General features: G+C 41.1%; 1 protein-coding gene across 1 annotated transcript in view; it reads right to left on the minus strand.

The window, feature by feature from the left end:
* Positions 1-16,040, minus strand: part of LOC134539704 (receptor-type tyrosine-protein phosphatase N2) — a 251,035-nt gene that overhangs the window by 18,425 nt on the left and 216,570 nt on the right. The window contains exons 19-23 of the mRNA XM_063381924.1: positions 15,892-16,034; positions 13,700-13,754; positions 13,474-13,578; positions 11,816-11,932; positions 10,682-10,879 (exon numbers count right to left, since the gene is read on the minus strand). Coding sequence (XP_063237994.1) covers positions 10,682-10,879; positions 11,816-11,932; positions 13,474-13,578; positions 13,700-13,754; positions 15,892-16,034 — 618 coding nt within the window. The remainder of the gene's footprint in view (positions 1-10,681; positions 10,880-11,815; positions 11,933-13,473; positions 13,579-13,699; positions 13,755-15,891; positions 16,035-16,040) is intronic.

The raw sequence follows: 16,040 nt of genomic DNA on the forward strand, positions 1-16,040 counted from the left end.
AACTGGACGAAGTGTGCTTATGTGTTGGGCTTCATCCTGTTAAATTTACATTTCATGGTGCACGCACATTTGGTGTAACACTAAAATTTTACTTTGAAAACGTGCATTAGACCTAATCTTAGTCCATGTCCGAATTCACCTCCAGCTACTTACATACAAATATACTCGTACGTACTTTTCCCCAGAACTGTCATCACAATGGCTGTCCTAACTGGAAGTGAAGTATGCAAGTATACAAATCTGAGTGATTCTCGCATACTTAGAGCTAAATAAATGTCGTCATTTTGAAAAACATTTTTTTAGTTATATTTTATGTAATGTTAAAATTTTAAAATAGTTTTCTTATCTTCTAGTATTTGAATTGTATTTAAAAGTGAATAAAAAATATTTAAACATGTTTAAAAATAAGTTACAACAAAAACATGCATATGATGGTAACCACGAAACAAAGGATGCTTCATAAAGTAAATTCCTGTGAAATTAATAAAGTACAAAAGTGTTACTATTTTTATTAAACTTTGTTTTCCAGCTTTCGTTTATTTAAAAAAAATTAAAACATTTATTTTTCTTTTCGCCTCGTTAAAACGGTTAGAGGCCAAACATTGAACCCAACCAGAAACATGCCACAAGAGCAAGTGAAGTACCCAACTGCATACCAACTGCATACCAAATCTGGATGTTGGGCCCCACCTACCTTGACACAAATACAGTGTGCCAAATTTTAAAAAAGAACTTTATTTAAACTTCTATAGTGTTACGGACATGAGAAAGGCCGCGTCACACGCAGGTGCAGAGCTAGCTGGGCTGACATCACATGCCGCTGTAACATGAAATGTGCCGTGCTCACCTGGGTCGCCGCTTCCCCTCCCTCCAGCCCTCAGCTCCCCGCGCGGCGCTGATAGTTTGACATCCGAAACCTGACAGCTGCGGAGTTACGCGAGCCGCAGACACGTGTTTCGAGAGATTTCTGCCGTCGGGTCGGCGCGGAATGACGCGACTGGCCCCATCCGCGTTCGGGAGTTCTGGAAGGTGTCTGTGCCTATATATTTGCCCGGGATGCCGGCCTTAGAGAGTGAGTCAGAGTAGAGTGAGAGTTCAGGCGGGAGCTTTCCCGCGGCGGAGTTTCCGGGGCGATAGTGCCGCGGGTGCGGCAGAGTGGCGAAGTCCTTGGACGAAGGTTCCAGGGCAGGAGTTCAGTGGAGTCGGGAGTTTTCCCGCGGCGGAGTTTTCGGGCGATAAAGCGGTGAAGTCCGTGGACGAAGGTTCAAGGGCGAAGAATTCAGTTCCGGGCGATAGTGTCGCGGGCGCGGCTGAGTCCCGAGCGAAGTTCCGAGCGAGGAATCGGGCGAATCCTCGGCGAAGGCAAGTGCGTCGGCGGCGGTGGAGTGCGGCGACGGAGTTCCGCGGCGGAGATCCACGAGCGGTGCTGCGGCGAGAGTTGTGTACCCCTTTTCTCGGGGTACCGTTTTACAAGGAAATTAAAAGGAAGTTTATACTATAGTTTATTTAAGTATTGGTGTTATCCGTACGGCGGTATTTTTGAAATATTGGTAACGTTTTTCAGCGCATGTGTCGCCCGAGAGCACCTGGTAACAGTTAGTGAGAATATCATTAAATAATTGTGTTTATTAGTTATATTTATAATGTAGTTATATATTTGCATTTGTATAAAACTATTTTAATTATAAATGCGACATAGCAAAGTTGGACAAGTGGTGATCGGGGTAAAATGAAACAAATCACGAGCACAGCGCGCATGCGCGCGAGGGAGACAGACTTTTTCCCCTCCCTTTTTTTGAAGGAGGGGAGGGGAGGCAGGCGATCAGCTGTTCTGGACGACAGGCCGGTGTGTGAGGTGGTCCGCGCAAGCGGCCTCGCAAAAAAAAAAATGACTTTTGCGAGTGTGGGGCCGGCTTGGGCAGCAAAATAACTCGTTGGTATCTGTGTGCAAGAGTAACTGTAAAGCTCGTCAAGAAGAGGGTCGCAGTACTATCGCGGCGGAACGAGGCTCCTTCCGGCGAGTATAGCCGTCAGCACCGACTGGCCTGAGGACCAGTGGGGTTTAGCGAGGATTCGCTAATCCAACGGAGACGACGAGCCGATACGTGAGTGACTTCCCTTGTGATTCCCCTTGTGAAACGGGGTTATGCTGCAAGAGATTGGTGGCAGAAATAATTACGTCAAGCCTGAGAGTGTTATTTTACGTCGGAGGTCTGTTTTTCCCCAGCTACATTTAACAACTTTATGATATGGACACGTGAAGTAAATAATTGAAACTTATGATGAAATTCAAATGGTAGAGACTCGCGTTGAACGTTTTAAGGGTACCCGCCCCCCCGAACACTTGAGCACGTCGCGTAACCAGGAAGATGTTAACTAGCTTGAACTTGGTTTATCAGAGATTTTAAATCACTATAAGGTGTCTATTGTAACTGATGATAAGTTTAGGGTATTTTTATATTTCCTTATCATGTGCTGGGTATGAGTATATATATATATATATATATATATATATATATATATATATAGTTTATAGCATCGGGCTTGATTTAGTTAATATGTACCGGCGAATGCTTATATTCTTTTAATGCTTGTAATAGTTTGATTTCAGATATTCAGATTAATAAATAATGTTTTGTCGTACTTGCCGCAAAAGTTGTGCTTTCTCAAGCAAATTCCTTTCTTTCGCTGTTTAATTTAAGCCCTGATTTTTTTATACCCGTGTTGGATATGTTGGATGGCGATACACTATATCAGATAATTCCCGGCAGTTGCTCGCGGTTTGCGATGCTCCCTTGGGGCTTACGGGGGCGTCAAATGCGTCACTCTGCTCCTGGGATTTGCTTGTGGCTAAGCATAGCGGTTGTGGTTGGTATTGGCGTAATTTCAATGATGCCTGTTAGCTGGATCTATAAGCTGACTAAGCCCGAGTTACTAAGTAACGTTCAGGCTGCGGGTTTGACTGTAACTAACGATGTGCACCCCGACGAGCTTCGCAAATTATTTTTTGAATATTTAAAACTGAGGGATGGGTATCGGGTAGTCGCCCGGCCGAAAGGGCGATACGTGAAGTTCAGGAAAAAAGTAATCCGGAAGGCCAAGTTGAAAATAAAGTCATCATGGAAGGTATTAAAGGGGTGCCGGGGTTACACGAGACCGCCATTTCGGAGTGGGTTCACCAATTTACGAAAGAAAATGTGGTTAGTAATTTGGAAAGTCTTGGGGTAGTGGTAGATGAGAAGGATGATTGGCCTATGTTGCAATTGCAATTGCTAGCTGAAATGTTAAAAGAAGGTAAGGAATCGCATAAACAAATTCCGCGACGTGTCGACAGAGAATTGGAAAATAAGCTGGATAAAATGTCATGGTTGGAGAATATTAAGGCGGTTCCCAACTTGCAACGGGGGGAAATCGAAGATTGGATTTTATTTTGTAGGGAAGTGGAAAAATTCCTGGAATTAAATTATAAGGTGAATCAGGAAATTTTGATGAAAAGTCTGGCAAGTAAATGTTCGGGGGTAGCCCACGCCGTAATTACCGACGGCATAAAACGCGAGAAAAATTGGAGCGAGGTGAAAGAAAATTTGTGGAGTAGATTGTGCCCGCGTAAAAAAAAATTGGGATTAGTGCAGCAATATATATTTAGGTTTCAAAAATTTGATGAAAAAACTGTGGAATATGTAAATGATATTAAGTTGTATTTGAAGGTTTTTGGATTGGAGCTGAGTGAAAGGGCGGTAGTCGATATAATTATCGAAAATATGAATCCTGATATCAGAAGGGAATGCAGTTTTGTCAAATATCCGGGGAATTTAGTGGAATTGAATTCTTTGGCTGTTGAGGTCGATAATGTTATGTTCATGCGTCGTGAGTACGATAAAAGGCGAGTGGATAATAAGACTGATGTAGTAAGCGTGGGTAGCAGTAGGGTAGGAGAGGAGGATAAGGAGGTTGAGAGTGAAGTTGTGGAGCGGGATAGAGTAATGAGTAGGAGAGGGCAAGAAAAATGTGAGTGTAGTTATTGTGGGCGGGCCGGGCATTTAGCCCGTTTTTGTTTTAAAAGAAAAAAAGTCCAATACGTCGCTGAGGTTAAGGGATTAAGGGCTTGTTATGGTTGCGGAGTGAGGGGTCACGTGTTGAAGGAGTGCAAAAAGAATAAAGCAAAAGATGTGGTATGTGGTTTTTGTGGTAAACGGGGGCATTGGGCACGGAGGTGTGGCATGAAAGCCGAGCTACGTAGACTTAGGTTCGGAAATAAACATTTTTTAGCGGTGATGAGGAGTTCAAACACTTTCAATATTGGCGTTGAAATAGAGGGAAAGGCGGTTAAAGCACTCGTGGATACGGGTGCAAATAAAAGTTTTATAAACAGAAATTATTTGGTGGAATGCCAGCGAGAAAATAAAAAATTTAAAGGGAAGAAAATTGTTCAAGAAGAAGTGATTAAGGTGCAATTAGCGGACGGGAAAGTGTATGAGTGCGCTGAACGGGTAAGGTTGCATGTAAAAATTGATAAGTTTTCCTGGGACAGGGAGTTTTTTGTCATGCCGAATTTAGTCAGCGAACTGATTTTAGGGATGGATTTCCTCACGGATACCCAGGCAGTTATTAATTGTAAAAGAAAAGAAGTGAGGTTTGGGTTTGAACCAAGTGTGAAAGTACCGTTTGGAAAAGGGAAGAAAGGTAGGGTTATTTGTGGTGGTATTGAGGGTGTGAAGGAGCGTTTAAATACGGAAGAGGTGAAGCAAATAGAGAGGATCATAGAGGATTTTAATGACGTGATATGTAAAAAGGTGGGTAAATGCGAGTTGGCTCCCTATAAAATTGAGCTGACAGATAACACCCCGGTTAATTGTGTGCCATACCAATGTGCCCCTCCCAAATTGAAAGCTTTTCGGCAAATAATTAAGGAACTTGAGAAACAAGAGATCATTGCTCCTTCCAACTCAAATTATGCTTCTCCAGCCTTTTTAGTAAAAAAGAAAAAGCCGGGAGAATATTGTTTAGTTTTGGATTATCGTTTGCTCAACCAGAAAATTAGGCTGGATCCTTTCCCCTTACCAAAAATCGAAATTATTTTTCAATATTTAAGCAAAGCTAAATATTTTACGGTGTTAGATTTAAATGCTGCTTTTCACCAGTGCGTCCTGGAAAAAACCAGTCAAAAGTTTACAGGATTTGTTACACCCTGGGGGCAGTATGAATGGAAGAGGGTACCATTTGGGGTCAATTTTAGAGCGCAATGTTTATCTCGTATCTTAGGAAATATTTTGCAGGATTTTCAATATAAGTTTGTTTTAAGTTTTTTAGATGATATTTGTGTATTTTCCGAGAGTTTTGAGCAACATCTTCAGCATTTGAGAAAGGTCTTGGAAAAATTAAGAGATGCCGGATTTACAGTAAACCCGGAAAAAGTGTGTTGGGCGCAAAGTAAGATTAAGTTCCTGGGTTTTGAAGTAGGGGAGGGTGTATTACAAATGGACCGCGAAAAAATTGCCCCAATTGTTAATTTCCCTGCGCCAAAAAACGTTAAAGGAGTTATGAGGTTTTTGGAAATGATAGGTTTTTTTAGTAAATTTATCCCTGAGTATGCCGATATTTGTGTTCCCCTAAATCAGCTAAAAAAGAAAGGGCAAATTTTTGTATGGGGAGATGAGCAAGAACAAGCCTTTTTGAAACTGAAAAAAGCGATCTCTGAACCCCCCATATTAATGTTACCGGACTTTGAAAAAAGATTCGTAGTGCAAGTAGACGCCTCTAGCAAAGCGTTAGAGGGAGTTTTGCTTCAAGAAGGTAAAGACGGGTTTCACCCAATTATGTATGTAAGTAGAACATTGAATAGGCATGAACAAAAATATGGCGTATATGAGAAGGAGGCGTTGGCGTGTATTTATGCTATTGAGCGATTTGAAAATTTTCTAGAGCACGCGGAATTCGATCTGTGGACTGATTATGAAGCATTAACTTGGTTATTCTCCCATCCCCGCCAATTGGGAAAAATAGGAAGATGGGTTATGAGGTTAACTCGTTTTAGGTTTAAAATTCACCATCTTAAGGGACGTGAAAACGTCATTGCCGATGCCCTCTCTCGAATGTATGATTCACAGAATTTTGGTAGCGAACCAGACGAGGAAGAGGTAGGGAGTTGGCAGGGAGATGATAAAGGCGAAGGAAGTGAAAATGAGCACAGTGATAGTAAGGAAGAAGGCGAGAATGGCGAACCAAGGGAAAATGAACTTTGTAATGTGCTGTGGGGTTTTCCGGAAAGTTTTGAAAATATTAAAGAATATCAGGATAAGGATCAAGAAATACAAAATATTAAGACTCGTATGCGAGGATCGAAAGATGATGAATTTCAGATATTTAAAGACCAAATTTATAGAGTGCAAGGTGGAAAGAGAAGGCTGGTAATCCCTGTTTTGATGAGGCCCATGATTCTACGTTATTTTCACGACTCTGTAATAGGGGGACATGGTGGAAAACAGAAAACCCTCGATAAAATTTCTGAACATTTTTATTGGGAAAGTTTAAAAAAGGATGTGGAAGAGTATGTAAAGGGGTGCGAAGCCTGTCAATTAGCTAAGCAGCCGGTGAATAATAAGGTAGGTTTTTATTCAGTGGAAAGCCTTTCCAGGCCCTGGGAAAGGGCCTATGTTGACGTGTTTGGGCCCCTGCCCCGATCATTGAAAGGGAACAATTGTGTTTTAATTTTATTAGATGGTTTCAGTAAATTTTGTGTACTATTACCAGTGGCGTCTCGTCAGGGCAAGCAAGGCAAGCAGTGCTTGCCCAGGCAGTTTCCAGACATTGTACTTTTTAAATAAATATTTTATTCAGAATAGTATTTTACTTTGGCTCGTGCAGTTAGGTGTATGTATGTTTTACACTATCTTCTTGGGACCCAATACTGTGCGCTGTGCGCTATAAGAAAAGAACTCGTTGACACAAAAACATGCTGTTTTAGAAGCGTTGCTAGGTTTAGAAGCGCTGGTAGGATCGCTTTCAGCAGGAAGGCTGCCGCAGTAGTTTCCTTTCGGAAGGGGGGTGGCATGGTACAAAGGTTCAGGGAGGGGATTGGCTGGAAAAATACGCGGTAGAAGCTACGAAGGTAACGCTTTCTTGCCGAACTGGAGCGAACATGGCCGAAGCAGACGGTGGAATTTTTCCGCCGACTGCTTCGGCTATGTCCGGTACAGTTCGGCACGGCAGGTGGCGATGTCGCGTTTCAGTCGGCGGTCGTCTCTCGGGGCGCGCGCATCTCTCCCGCGGGCTGTTGGCTGGCAGTGCGTGGGGGATTTGTGGGCGTACGATGATACTACACTCCCACTTAGTATATAAGTAATGTAGAGTAGGTATTTTACTATCAGAATAATTAAAGTCAATCATTATTTTTCAAAAATAATGTATTTAAAAAAAATGTCAATTTTTCTACCTGTGGAATAGTCAATGTTCAGTTAAGAAAACTACTTAAATAGCACCATTTTGTACCTTGAAATCCATATTTTCCCGGCGGAGGGCCCCCAGACCCCCCCCCCCCAACCAAATCATGTTTTGGTGTGAACGGAGTTATTGCTTCCCCTCATGTAAACCTCATGCCTCGCTACTGACTATTACCTATGCGGGATATGAAAAGCGCCAGGGTGATTTCCGCCTTAGTTGAGAGAGTCTGGAAGCTTTTTGGGGGACCCGAGCAATTGGTTTCAGATAATGCGAGTTATTTTAATAGTCAAAGTTTCCAGCAGATGTGTTTTAGCTGGGGTATTAAACACGTAAACACTAGTTCACACTATCCGCAACCGAATTTAGTGGAAAGATTGAATAAGGGGGTGAAAGCAGTGTTAACGATTTTTCACCATGAACAGCATAGGAAGTGGGATGAGTCACCGGAATTTTTAAATCTGGGATTAAATATGACGCAACATGGAAGCACAGGTTACACCCCTGCTAGTGTATTTTTGGGACGAGAACTATGTCATCCCTTGTTGAACATATAGGGAATTGAGCCAACTAACTTTACGGTGTCTAGCCCCCGCCTTCTGGAGAAGGTTTGGACCGAGGTGTCAAAAAATCTGGGTAAAGCTCGCTCAAAGTTAGCCCAGAAATATAATAAGGGGAGAATTGCAAACCCTTATAGGGAAGGTCAAGAGGTGTTATGCCGCCAATTTTTAGCCAGTGATAAGGGAAAATACCTTAGTGCTAAATTGCAATTTGCGTTTGCCGGGCCTTTTATAATTAGGAAGTTTTTAGGTCCAGTTACGGTGCTTCTAGAAGATGTGGAAAAAGGGAAGTTTGTGAAAAAAGCACATGTTAGCCACCTTAAACCTTATTCTAAGAAATCTTAAATATGGTATTTTATAGTTTTCTAAGTTATTAGGGTTTAGTCTTGTTGGTAATTACGTTTTAGAGATTGTAAAGAGTGCTCATATAGTGGTATGGTTGTATGGTATACGCCGTACGTTTTTGTTATTTATAAGTTTTTGGTAATTTTTTTTAGTGCATTAATTTTGGGGTAGGTTTAGTTTAGCTTTCGGAGTGAGGTACCACTCTATTCAGTGTGTGTTCTATCATGTCTCTTGACTCGTGTTTTTTTGAGAAATTTTCCGCGATCTGTTTGTGATTCTAAGGCTGTGATTTATTTCCTTCTATAAGTGTTTAAATGTTTTATTCTATGTTTTTATTGGTACCTGCCCAAAGAAATTGTTATTATCTTAGTTTTATTTTTAAAAAATTTTTTTGGGGGATATTGTACCCCTTTTCTCGGGGTACCGTTTTACAAGGAAATTAAAAGGAAGTTTATATTATAGTTTTCCTTTAGTATAGTTTATTTGAGTATTGGTGTTATCCGTACGGCGGTATTTTTGAAATATTGGTAACGTTTTTCAGCGCTAGTGTCGCCCGAGAGCACCTGGTAACAGTTAGTGAGAATATCATTAAATAATTGTGTTTATTAGTTATATTTATAATGTAGTTATATATTTGCATTTGTATAAAACTATTTTAATTATAAATGCGACATAGCAAAGTTGGACAAGTGGTGATCGGGGTAAAATGAGACAAATCACGAGCACAGCGCGCATGCGCGCGAGGGAGACAGACTTTTTCCCCTCCCTTTTTTTGAAGGAGGGGAGGGGAGGCAGGCGATCAGCTGTTCTGGACGACGGGCCGGTGTGTGAGGTGGTCCGCGCAAGCGGCCTCGCAAAAAAAAAAAAGACTTTTGCGAGTGTGGGGCCGGCTTGGACAGCAAAATAACTCGTTGGTATCTGTGTGCAAGAGTAACTGTAAAGCTCGTCAAGAAGAGGGTCGCGGTACTATCGCGGCGGAACGAGGCTCCTTCCGGCGAGTATAGCCGTCAGCACCGACTGGCCTGAGGACCAGTGGGGTTTAGCGAGGATTCGCTAATCCAACGGAGACGACGAGCCGATACGTGAGTGACTTCCCTTGTGATTCCCCTTGTGCAACGGGGTTATGCTGCAAGAGATTGGTGGCAGAAATAATTACGTCAAGCCTGAGAGTGTTATTTTACGTCGGAGGTCTGTTTTTCCCCAGCTACATTTAACAACTTTATGATATGGACACGTGAAGTAAATAATTGAAACTTATAATGAAATTCAAATGGTAGAGACTCGCGTTGAACGTTTTAAGGGTACCCGCCCCCCCGAACACTTGAGCACGTCGCGTAACCAGGAAGATGTTAACTAGCTTGAACTTGGTTTATCAGAGATTTTAAATCACTATAAGGTGTCTATTGTAACTGATGTTAAGTTTAGGGTATTTTTATATTTCCCTATCATGTGCTGGGTATGAATATATATATATATATATATATATATATATATATATATATATATATATATATATATATATATATATATAGTTTATAGCATCGGGCCCGATTTAGTTAATATGTACCGGCGAATGCTTATATTCTTTTAATGCTTGTAATAGTTTGATTTCAGATATTCAGATTAATAAATAATGTTTTGTCGTACTTGCCACAAAAGTTGTGCTTTCTCAAGCAAATTCCTTTCTTTCGCTGTTTAATTTAAGCCCTGATTTTTTTATACCCGTGTTGGATATGTCGGATGGCGATACACTATATCAGATAATTCCCGGCAGTTGCTCGCGGTTTGCGACGCTCCCTTGGGGCTTACGGGGGCGTCAGTTGCACCAGGGGTGCGGCCCCGCGAGGTGTGTGGATTGTAAGAAATGAGTGACTGGGGAAGCAACATTATTTTTAAGTGCAATTTATTATTTGCCATTTTTGAAGATTATTTGTAAGTGACATAAGTAGTGGCCATCAATAAAACTGTGTAGTGTGTAGTAAAATCTATTAATTGGGCTATCCTTTACGAACCCAGTAAATCGTAACAATAGGTATCCTAGAGTATCTGTTTACGAAAATAAATTAAGGATACACTGAGGGCTTTTGAGTAGATCTGTTTCCGTATTTCGTCTATAAAATAGTGTTAGACGTCGAATATGTGCATTTTAGAATACATTTAGGCATGAAACACACAGAACATATTTTTGAAAGAACGTCACGGTTACCACTCAAATCTCATAGTTTTCCTATACACGACGAGATGACTACATGTCAGCTCAGAGGCGATCCCGCGCTTAGAAACACCTTGGAACGTCCTCACCAACGTAGATACACCACTGACCAGGCGGCAGGGCTCACCTCGTATATGTGGTAGAGCTCGGAGCCCTCCTCCGGCCAGTAGCGGTGGCACATGGCGCTGCCGTTCTCCGTCAAGCGCGTCAGCATCACCATGACGACGCTGCCTTGTTCCCACACCATCTGCCAGAAGTCGGGCGCCGTGTGCGGCAGCGGGCCCTGCGTTGCTATGTAGGCCGGGTTGCGCGGGTCGTGGTCCGTCTGCGTGGGCACACACACATAGGTATAGTGCCGACTGAAAGTCCTGCGTGCACACACACATTTATAGTGCCGGCCAAAAGTCCTGCGAGCACACACACATTTATAGTGCCAGCCAAAAGTCCTGCGAGCACACACACATGTATAGTGCCGGCCGAAAGTCCTGCGAGCACACACACGTTGTATAGTGCCGACTGAAAGTCCTGCGAGCACACACACACATGTATAGTGCCAACTGAAAGTCCTGCGAGCACACACACGTTGTATAGTGTCGACTGAAAGTCCTGCGAGCACACACACATGTATAGTGCCGACTGAAAGTCCTGCGAGCACACACACATTTACAGTGCCGGCCAAAAGTCCTGCGAGCACACACACATTTATAGTGCCGGCCAAAAGTCCTGCGAGCACACACACATGTATAGTGCCGGCTGAAATTCCTGCGAGCACACACACACGTGCATAGTGCCGGCTGAAAGTCCTGCGAGCACACACACGTTGTATAGTGCCGACTGAAAGTCCTGCGAGCACACACACACATGTATAGTGCCAACTGAAAGTCCTGCGAGCACACACACATGTATAGTGCCGGCCGAAAGTCCTGCGAGCACACACACGTTGTATAGTGCCAGCCGAAAGTCCTGCGAGACACACACACATGTATAGTGCCGACTGAAAGTCCTGCGAGCACACACACATGTATAGTGCCGGCTGAAATTCCTGCGAACACACACACGTTGTATAGTGCCGGCCGAAAGTCCTGCGAGTACACACATTAGCATACTTGTGCCATTATGTGTGTCAGCTTCTTAACTATTTCCTAAAATGTCTTTAAAGGGTGTTGAATAAGCACAGCGCAATAACCATACTGAAAGTGCCTACTTTTACATGTAAAAATAGTTATTAACTGTAATAAACAATCAAATAAAATTAGCTTACTATTGTTGAGGCATTGATGTAATCCGATCCAGATATGTTGGTCAAGTCGTTAAGAACCACACGGGCATGGTCATATGGCAAAATGTCAGGATATCTGTTCTTCTTAATGTTCTCCTCCTGAACAAAAATAAAAAAAGGCTTGATTTATAATTATACGCGTACATATAAGCACAGATAAAATAAGTACAACATTTTGCCTTGAACCTCTTAATATTGACCTAGTATAAGGTTGTTTGGCGAAGTAAACCTATTTTGATACAAGTATTATAGAAAAGTATTTTCTGGAGCCGACAGCCATCTTGTATTGTGACGTCACGGCGGCCATATTGTATGAACTTGACTTTTACCTCGACCTTGAACTTTGACACCGACGACCTTACCTGTGAACTTGACCTTAAACTTTTACCTTGACCTTGAACCTCGACGTTGACCTTGAACCTCGACCTTAACTGTTACATTGACCTCAGTACCCTTGAATTTTTACCATCTTGAAATCTAGCACCCTACTCCCGAATGTTGAAATTTTCTTTATAGTCGCCATCTTGAAAATCCGCAAACCTTCTTGAAATTAATCTTGAAAATTGTAATCTATAAAATCGGGAATATTGTTAAAATTATTAATAAATTAATTAATGCAATTTTAATAAAAAGAACTTCCAACATTTTTTAATAATTTTTTTCCCGCTGAACTGAAAATCCGTAAATGATATGTTAATTAGGGAAAAAATTTTAAATCTATAAAAAATAATTTATTACAATTTTAATTTTAAAACATTCCTATGCCAAGTGTCCTCGGTTCGAACCCGGCGAGGGCAAAGTCAAAGTTCAAGATCAAGGTCAAGGTAAATAGGTCATCAAAGTTGGCCGCCGTTACATCACAATTAAAAATGGTGGACAGTTTCTTGGCTCATCAGTCACAAATACTTTTATATACTTAAAAGGTAATGTTTTATCATATAAGCTCATAGTAATACATCAATAAACACAATAAAAAAATTTAATCTAACACAATAGAAATGTACTCATGGTCTAAATGTTTTAATCTATGTAATCACATTTTATTTTTAAATTGAATGGACTGACGGTTAGTACATTTAAAAGGATAAGAGTTACATTTAGATGTTTTGAAACTAAATTACCGCCATAGGTAAATACGACTATTTTCTTGTACACTGGCAAACACTATTGTTATTTCATTCTATTAAAAGTAATATAATTAAGACAAGCCACCAAGGAATCAATTTGATTAAGGACTTTTTTAATATCAGAAAAATTACTTTCAACATAATATTATTGTATTGCATGACCGTACTGTATACCTACTAGCATAAGTTAACAATTTTTGTAAGCAACAAATTATTCAAGCTTGGTACTTTAGAAAAGATAATGTGTATCTCCTGGAAGAATCTAGTACCTGATTAATGTCATGAAAGTAATTGGCAGCAGCTACAGAATCACTCTTTGTGAACGCTCCATATTTTCTTTGGGGCCAATTTCATGAGCAAAAGTATGGATTCAGTACAAATTAAAATAATTTGTTTGTATTTCTTCCTGTTAAGTTATATATTTATAATTCTATTTGAGACAAATATAATCAATTAAAAAAAACAATTATATCAAATATAAGTAATCACTGATAAATATATGAGCAGCCTTACCCTTTGAGCGACTGTCACGGCACATGGTTCCGCCTCATAGGCGCATAATCCTTCCCATTCCTGTTCAAGGCGAAATTTGTTCTTGAGATGGTCCTCCATGTATGACTGAAAAGGAAAGAGATTTTTATGTTTTTAAAATACAAAACAAAGTCATATTGCTGTTTCTTCTCCCCCACCCTCATTTAAAATTGCATACGTTGATGAAACATGCAAATATCAAACTCACCAGAACCATATGGCCTGTGGAAATATCCATGTTGGTAAGTGCTGGTTCTTCACTCCTTTGAAAGTGAAAGAAAATTTTATTGTAATTTTTTGTAAATAATATCAGCTTTTTCACAAAAACTACTAAACATATGCATTCTTTAAACATTAAGTAACTCTTCATTATCCAAAAAATAATAATTTACTTTCAGAAATATTAATTTAGTGTATAAATCAGTTAAAATTCTCGAATGAAGCTGTTATTAAAAGTCAAAAGATCAATGTTACTTGTTTTCAAACCCTTAAGATGTTTCAGATACATTTACTAAAATGTGAAATTATGTAGGTATATCAAAATAAATGAATTAAAAACACACTAGAGAATAAATAGTACATCATATGCATATCTCGTTAAGCTTTTTGAAGTTGGTTTACACTTTAATTATTATGCAAAGTGTCGACAGCAATTAAAAATTCCAGAAACGTATCCAGATTCATGTTAACCCAGCATCATACATACTGAATATTGGTTCATTCTAAATGATAAAGACACAGAGTACTCGAGTTGTTGGCTAAAACTACTTAAACCATGTTGGCTACAGGCAGCTAGGATTTAAGTTAACCACTATATGACACCATGGACTGGTGTGCTACTTACATCGAAGTATGATTTGACTGTAGCTGGTTAAAACAAAATATGCTATGGATGTCACAAAGGTAACAACTGGGTGGTTGAACATCAAAGTTGGCTTGTCTCAAACAACAATATAACAGAAGACTAAGACACAGGACCAACTCTACAATTGAATTTGCATTTGGTTTGTTCATTTCATCTATGACAAGAGTATTAAAAATGTTGGCTGGTTATAAACAGTAATACAATGGTAGTCGCTAGCTGCTGGTCACATATGTTAAGGTCATGGAGGTGGCAGTTGGCATGTTCACATCAACTTTAACACTGAGGTTGAAACATTAGGTTTGTTTTAACCAATCACAGCACTGAGGTCGTAAAGCTGCTTGTCACCAGCCATCCATGTCATGGAGGTCGAAGGTGGATGGTTAATTTCAAATTTTACACTGAGTTTTCAAGCATTAGGCTGGTTATAAGCAATCACATAATAAAGGTAGCAAGCTGCTGGTCACAGCCATCCATGACATTGGGATCATAGTTTGTTGGTTCACGCCAACTTCATTACTTAGAACGCAATCAGTTGGCTGGTTATAACCAACCACAAAACATTGAGGTCGTAAGTTGCTTGTGTAACCATGCATGCAATGGAGGACGTAATTGCTTGGTTCACATAAACATTATCACTTATGTCGTAAGCAGTTGGCTGGTTATAACTAACCACAAAACATTGAGGTCGTAAGCTGCTTGTCATAGCTATTCATTCCATGGAGGTCATGGGTGGTTAGTTCATATGAACTATGACACTGAGGTTGCTATATATTTTTAAGGTACACCACGACAAAGAGGTTGAAAGATGCTGGTTACAACCAGATATGTTATGACACTGAAGTCGGAAGCAGTTTGTTAGATACACCATGCCATGCAGGTATAAATATGCTGGTCAAAGCTAGACATGGCATGGAGGCCTATACAAATGGTTCACGTCAACTATGACACTGACGTCGGAAGCAATTAGTTGGATGCTCCATGCCACAGAGGTCGAATGATGCTGGTCACGGCCAGACATGGCATGGAGGTCTACACAAATGGTTCACGTCAAATTTTAACTCTGGGATCGCAAGCAGTCAGTTAGCTATAACAAAACGATGCCATTAAGGTCGAAAGCCACCGGTCATTGATGTCCAGGCCATGCTGATCGCATGCCTGGATATGGGCAGCCTTCTTTTCACAGACGGGAGAGACAAAACCCGAAGTTCCCCGAAGTTCATGTTTTTTTTTTTCCGTATCTTTAATGTAGCTACCCTACCAAATCAACCGTCCACAATGTTTTAAAGTATTTATAATGTAGCTAACCTAACCTAATCGGCCATTAGTATCCTTTTATCAACACCACCATATTTATTTACAATGAACAAAAAAAAACCGAAGATGCACAATCGGGCGTTTGGTTCTCTCGTCTGTTAAAAGAAGGGTGCCCGCCTGGATCTCGCCAACAACCGGGGCAAGGGCGCTCAGTCGGCCGAGCGGGCACCGCCGAGGGTTGAGAAGGCCATCACGGAGTGTCACGTCGGAGCAGCGCTCACCACGAGGAGGTGCTGGAGCGGGACGAAGGGCTGTTGTTGGAGCCCTCCGACTCCCGGGACAGGCTCGCGATCCTCTGGCCCATGTGCAGCGGCTCCGGCTTCTCGTTCTGGGCCTTGGTCGCCATCCTGGCGCGGCAGAGGTCCTGTCG

Source organism: Bacillus rossius, chromosome 15, assembly GCF_032445375.1.
Source record: "Bacillus rossius redtenbacheri isolate Brsri chromosome 15, Brsri_v3, whole genome shotgun sequence".
Lineage (NCBI taxonomy): Eukaryota > Metazoa > Arthropoda > Insecta > Phasmatodea > Bacillidae > Bacillus > Bacillus rossius.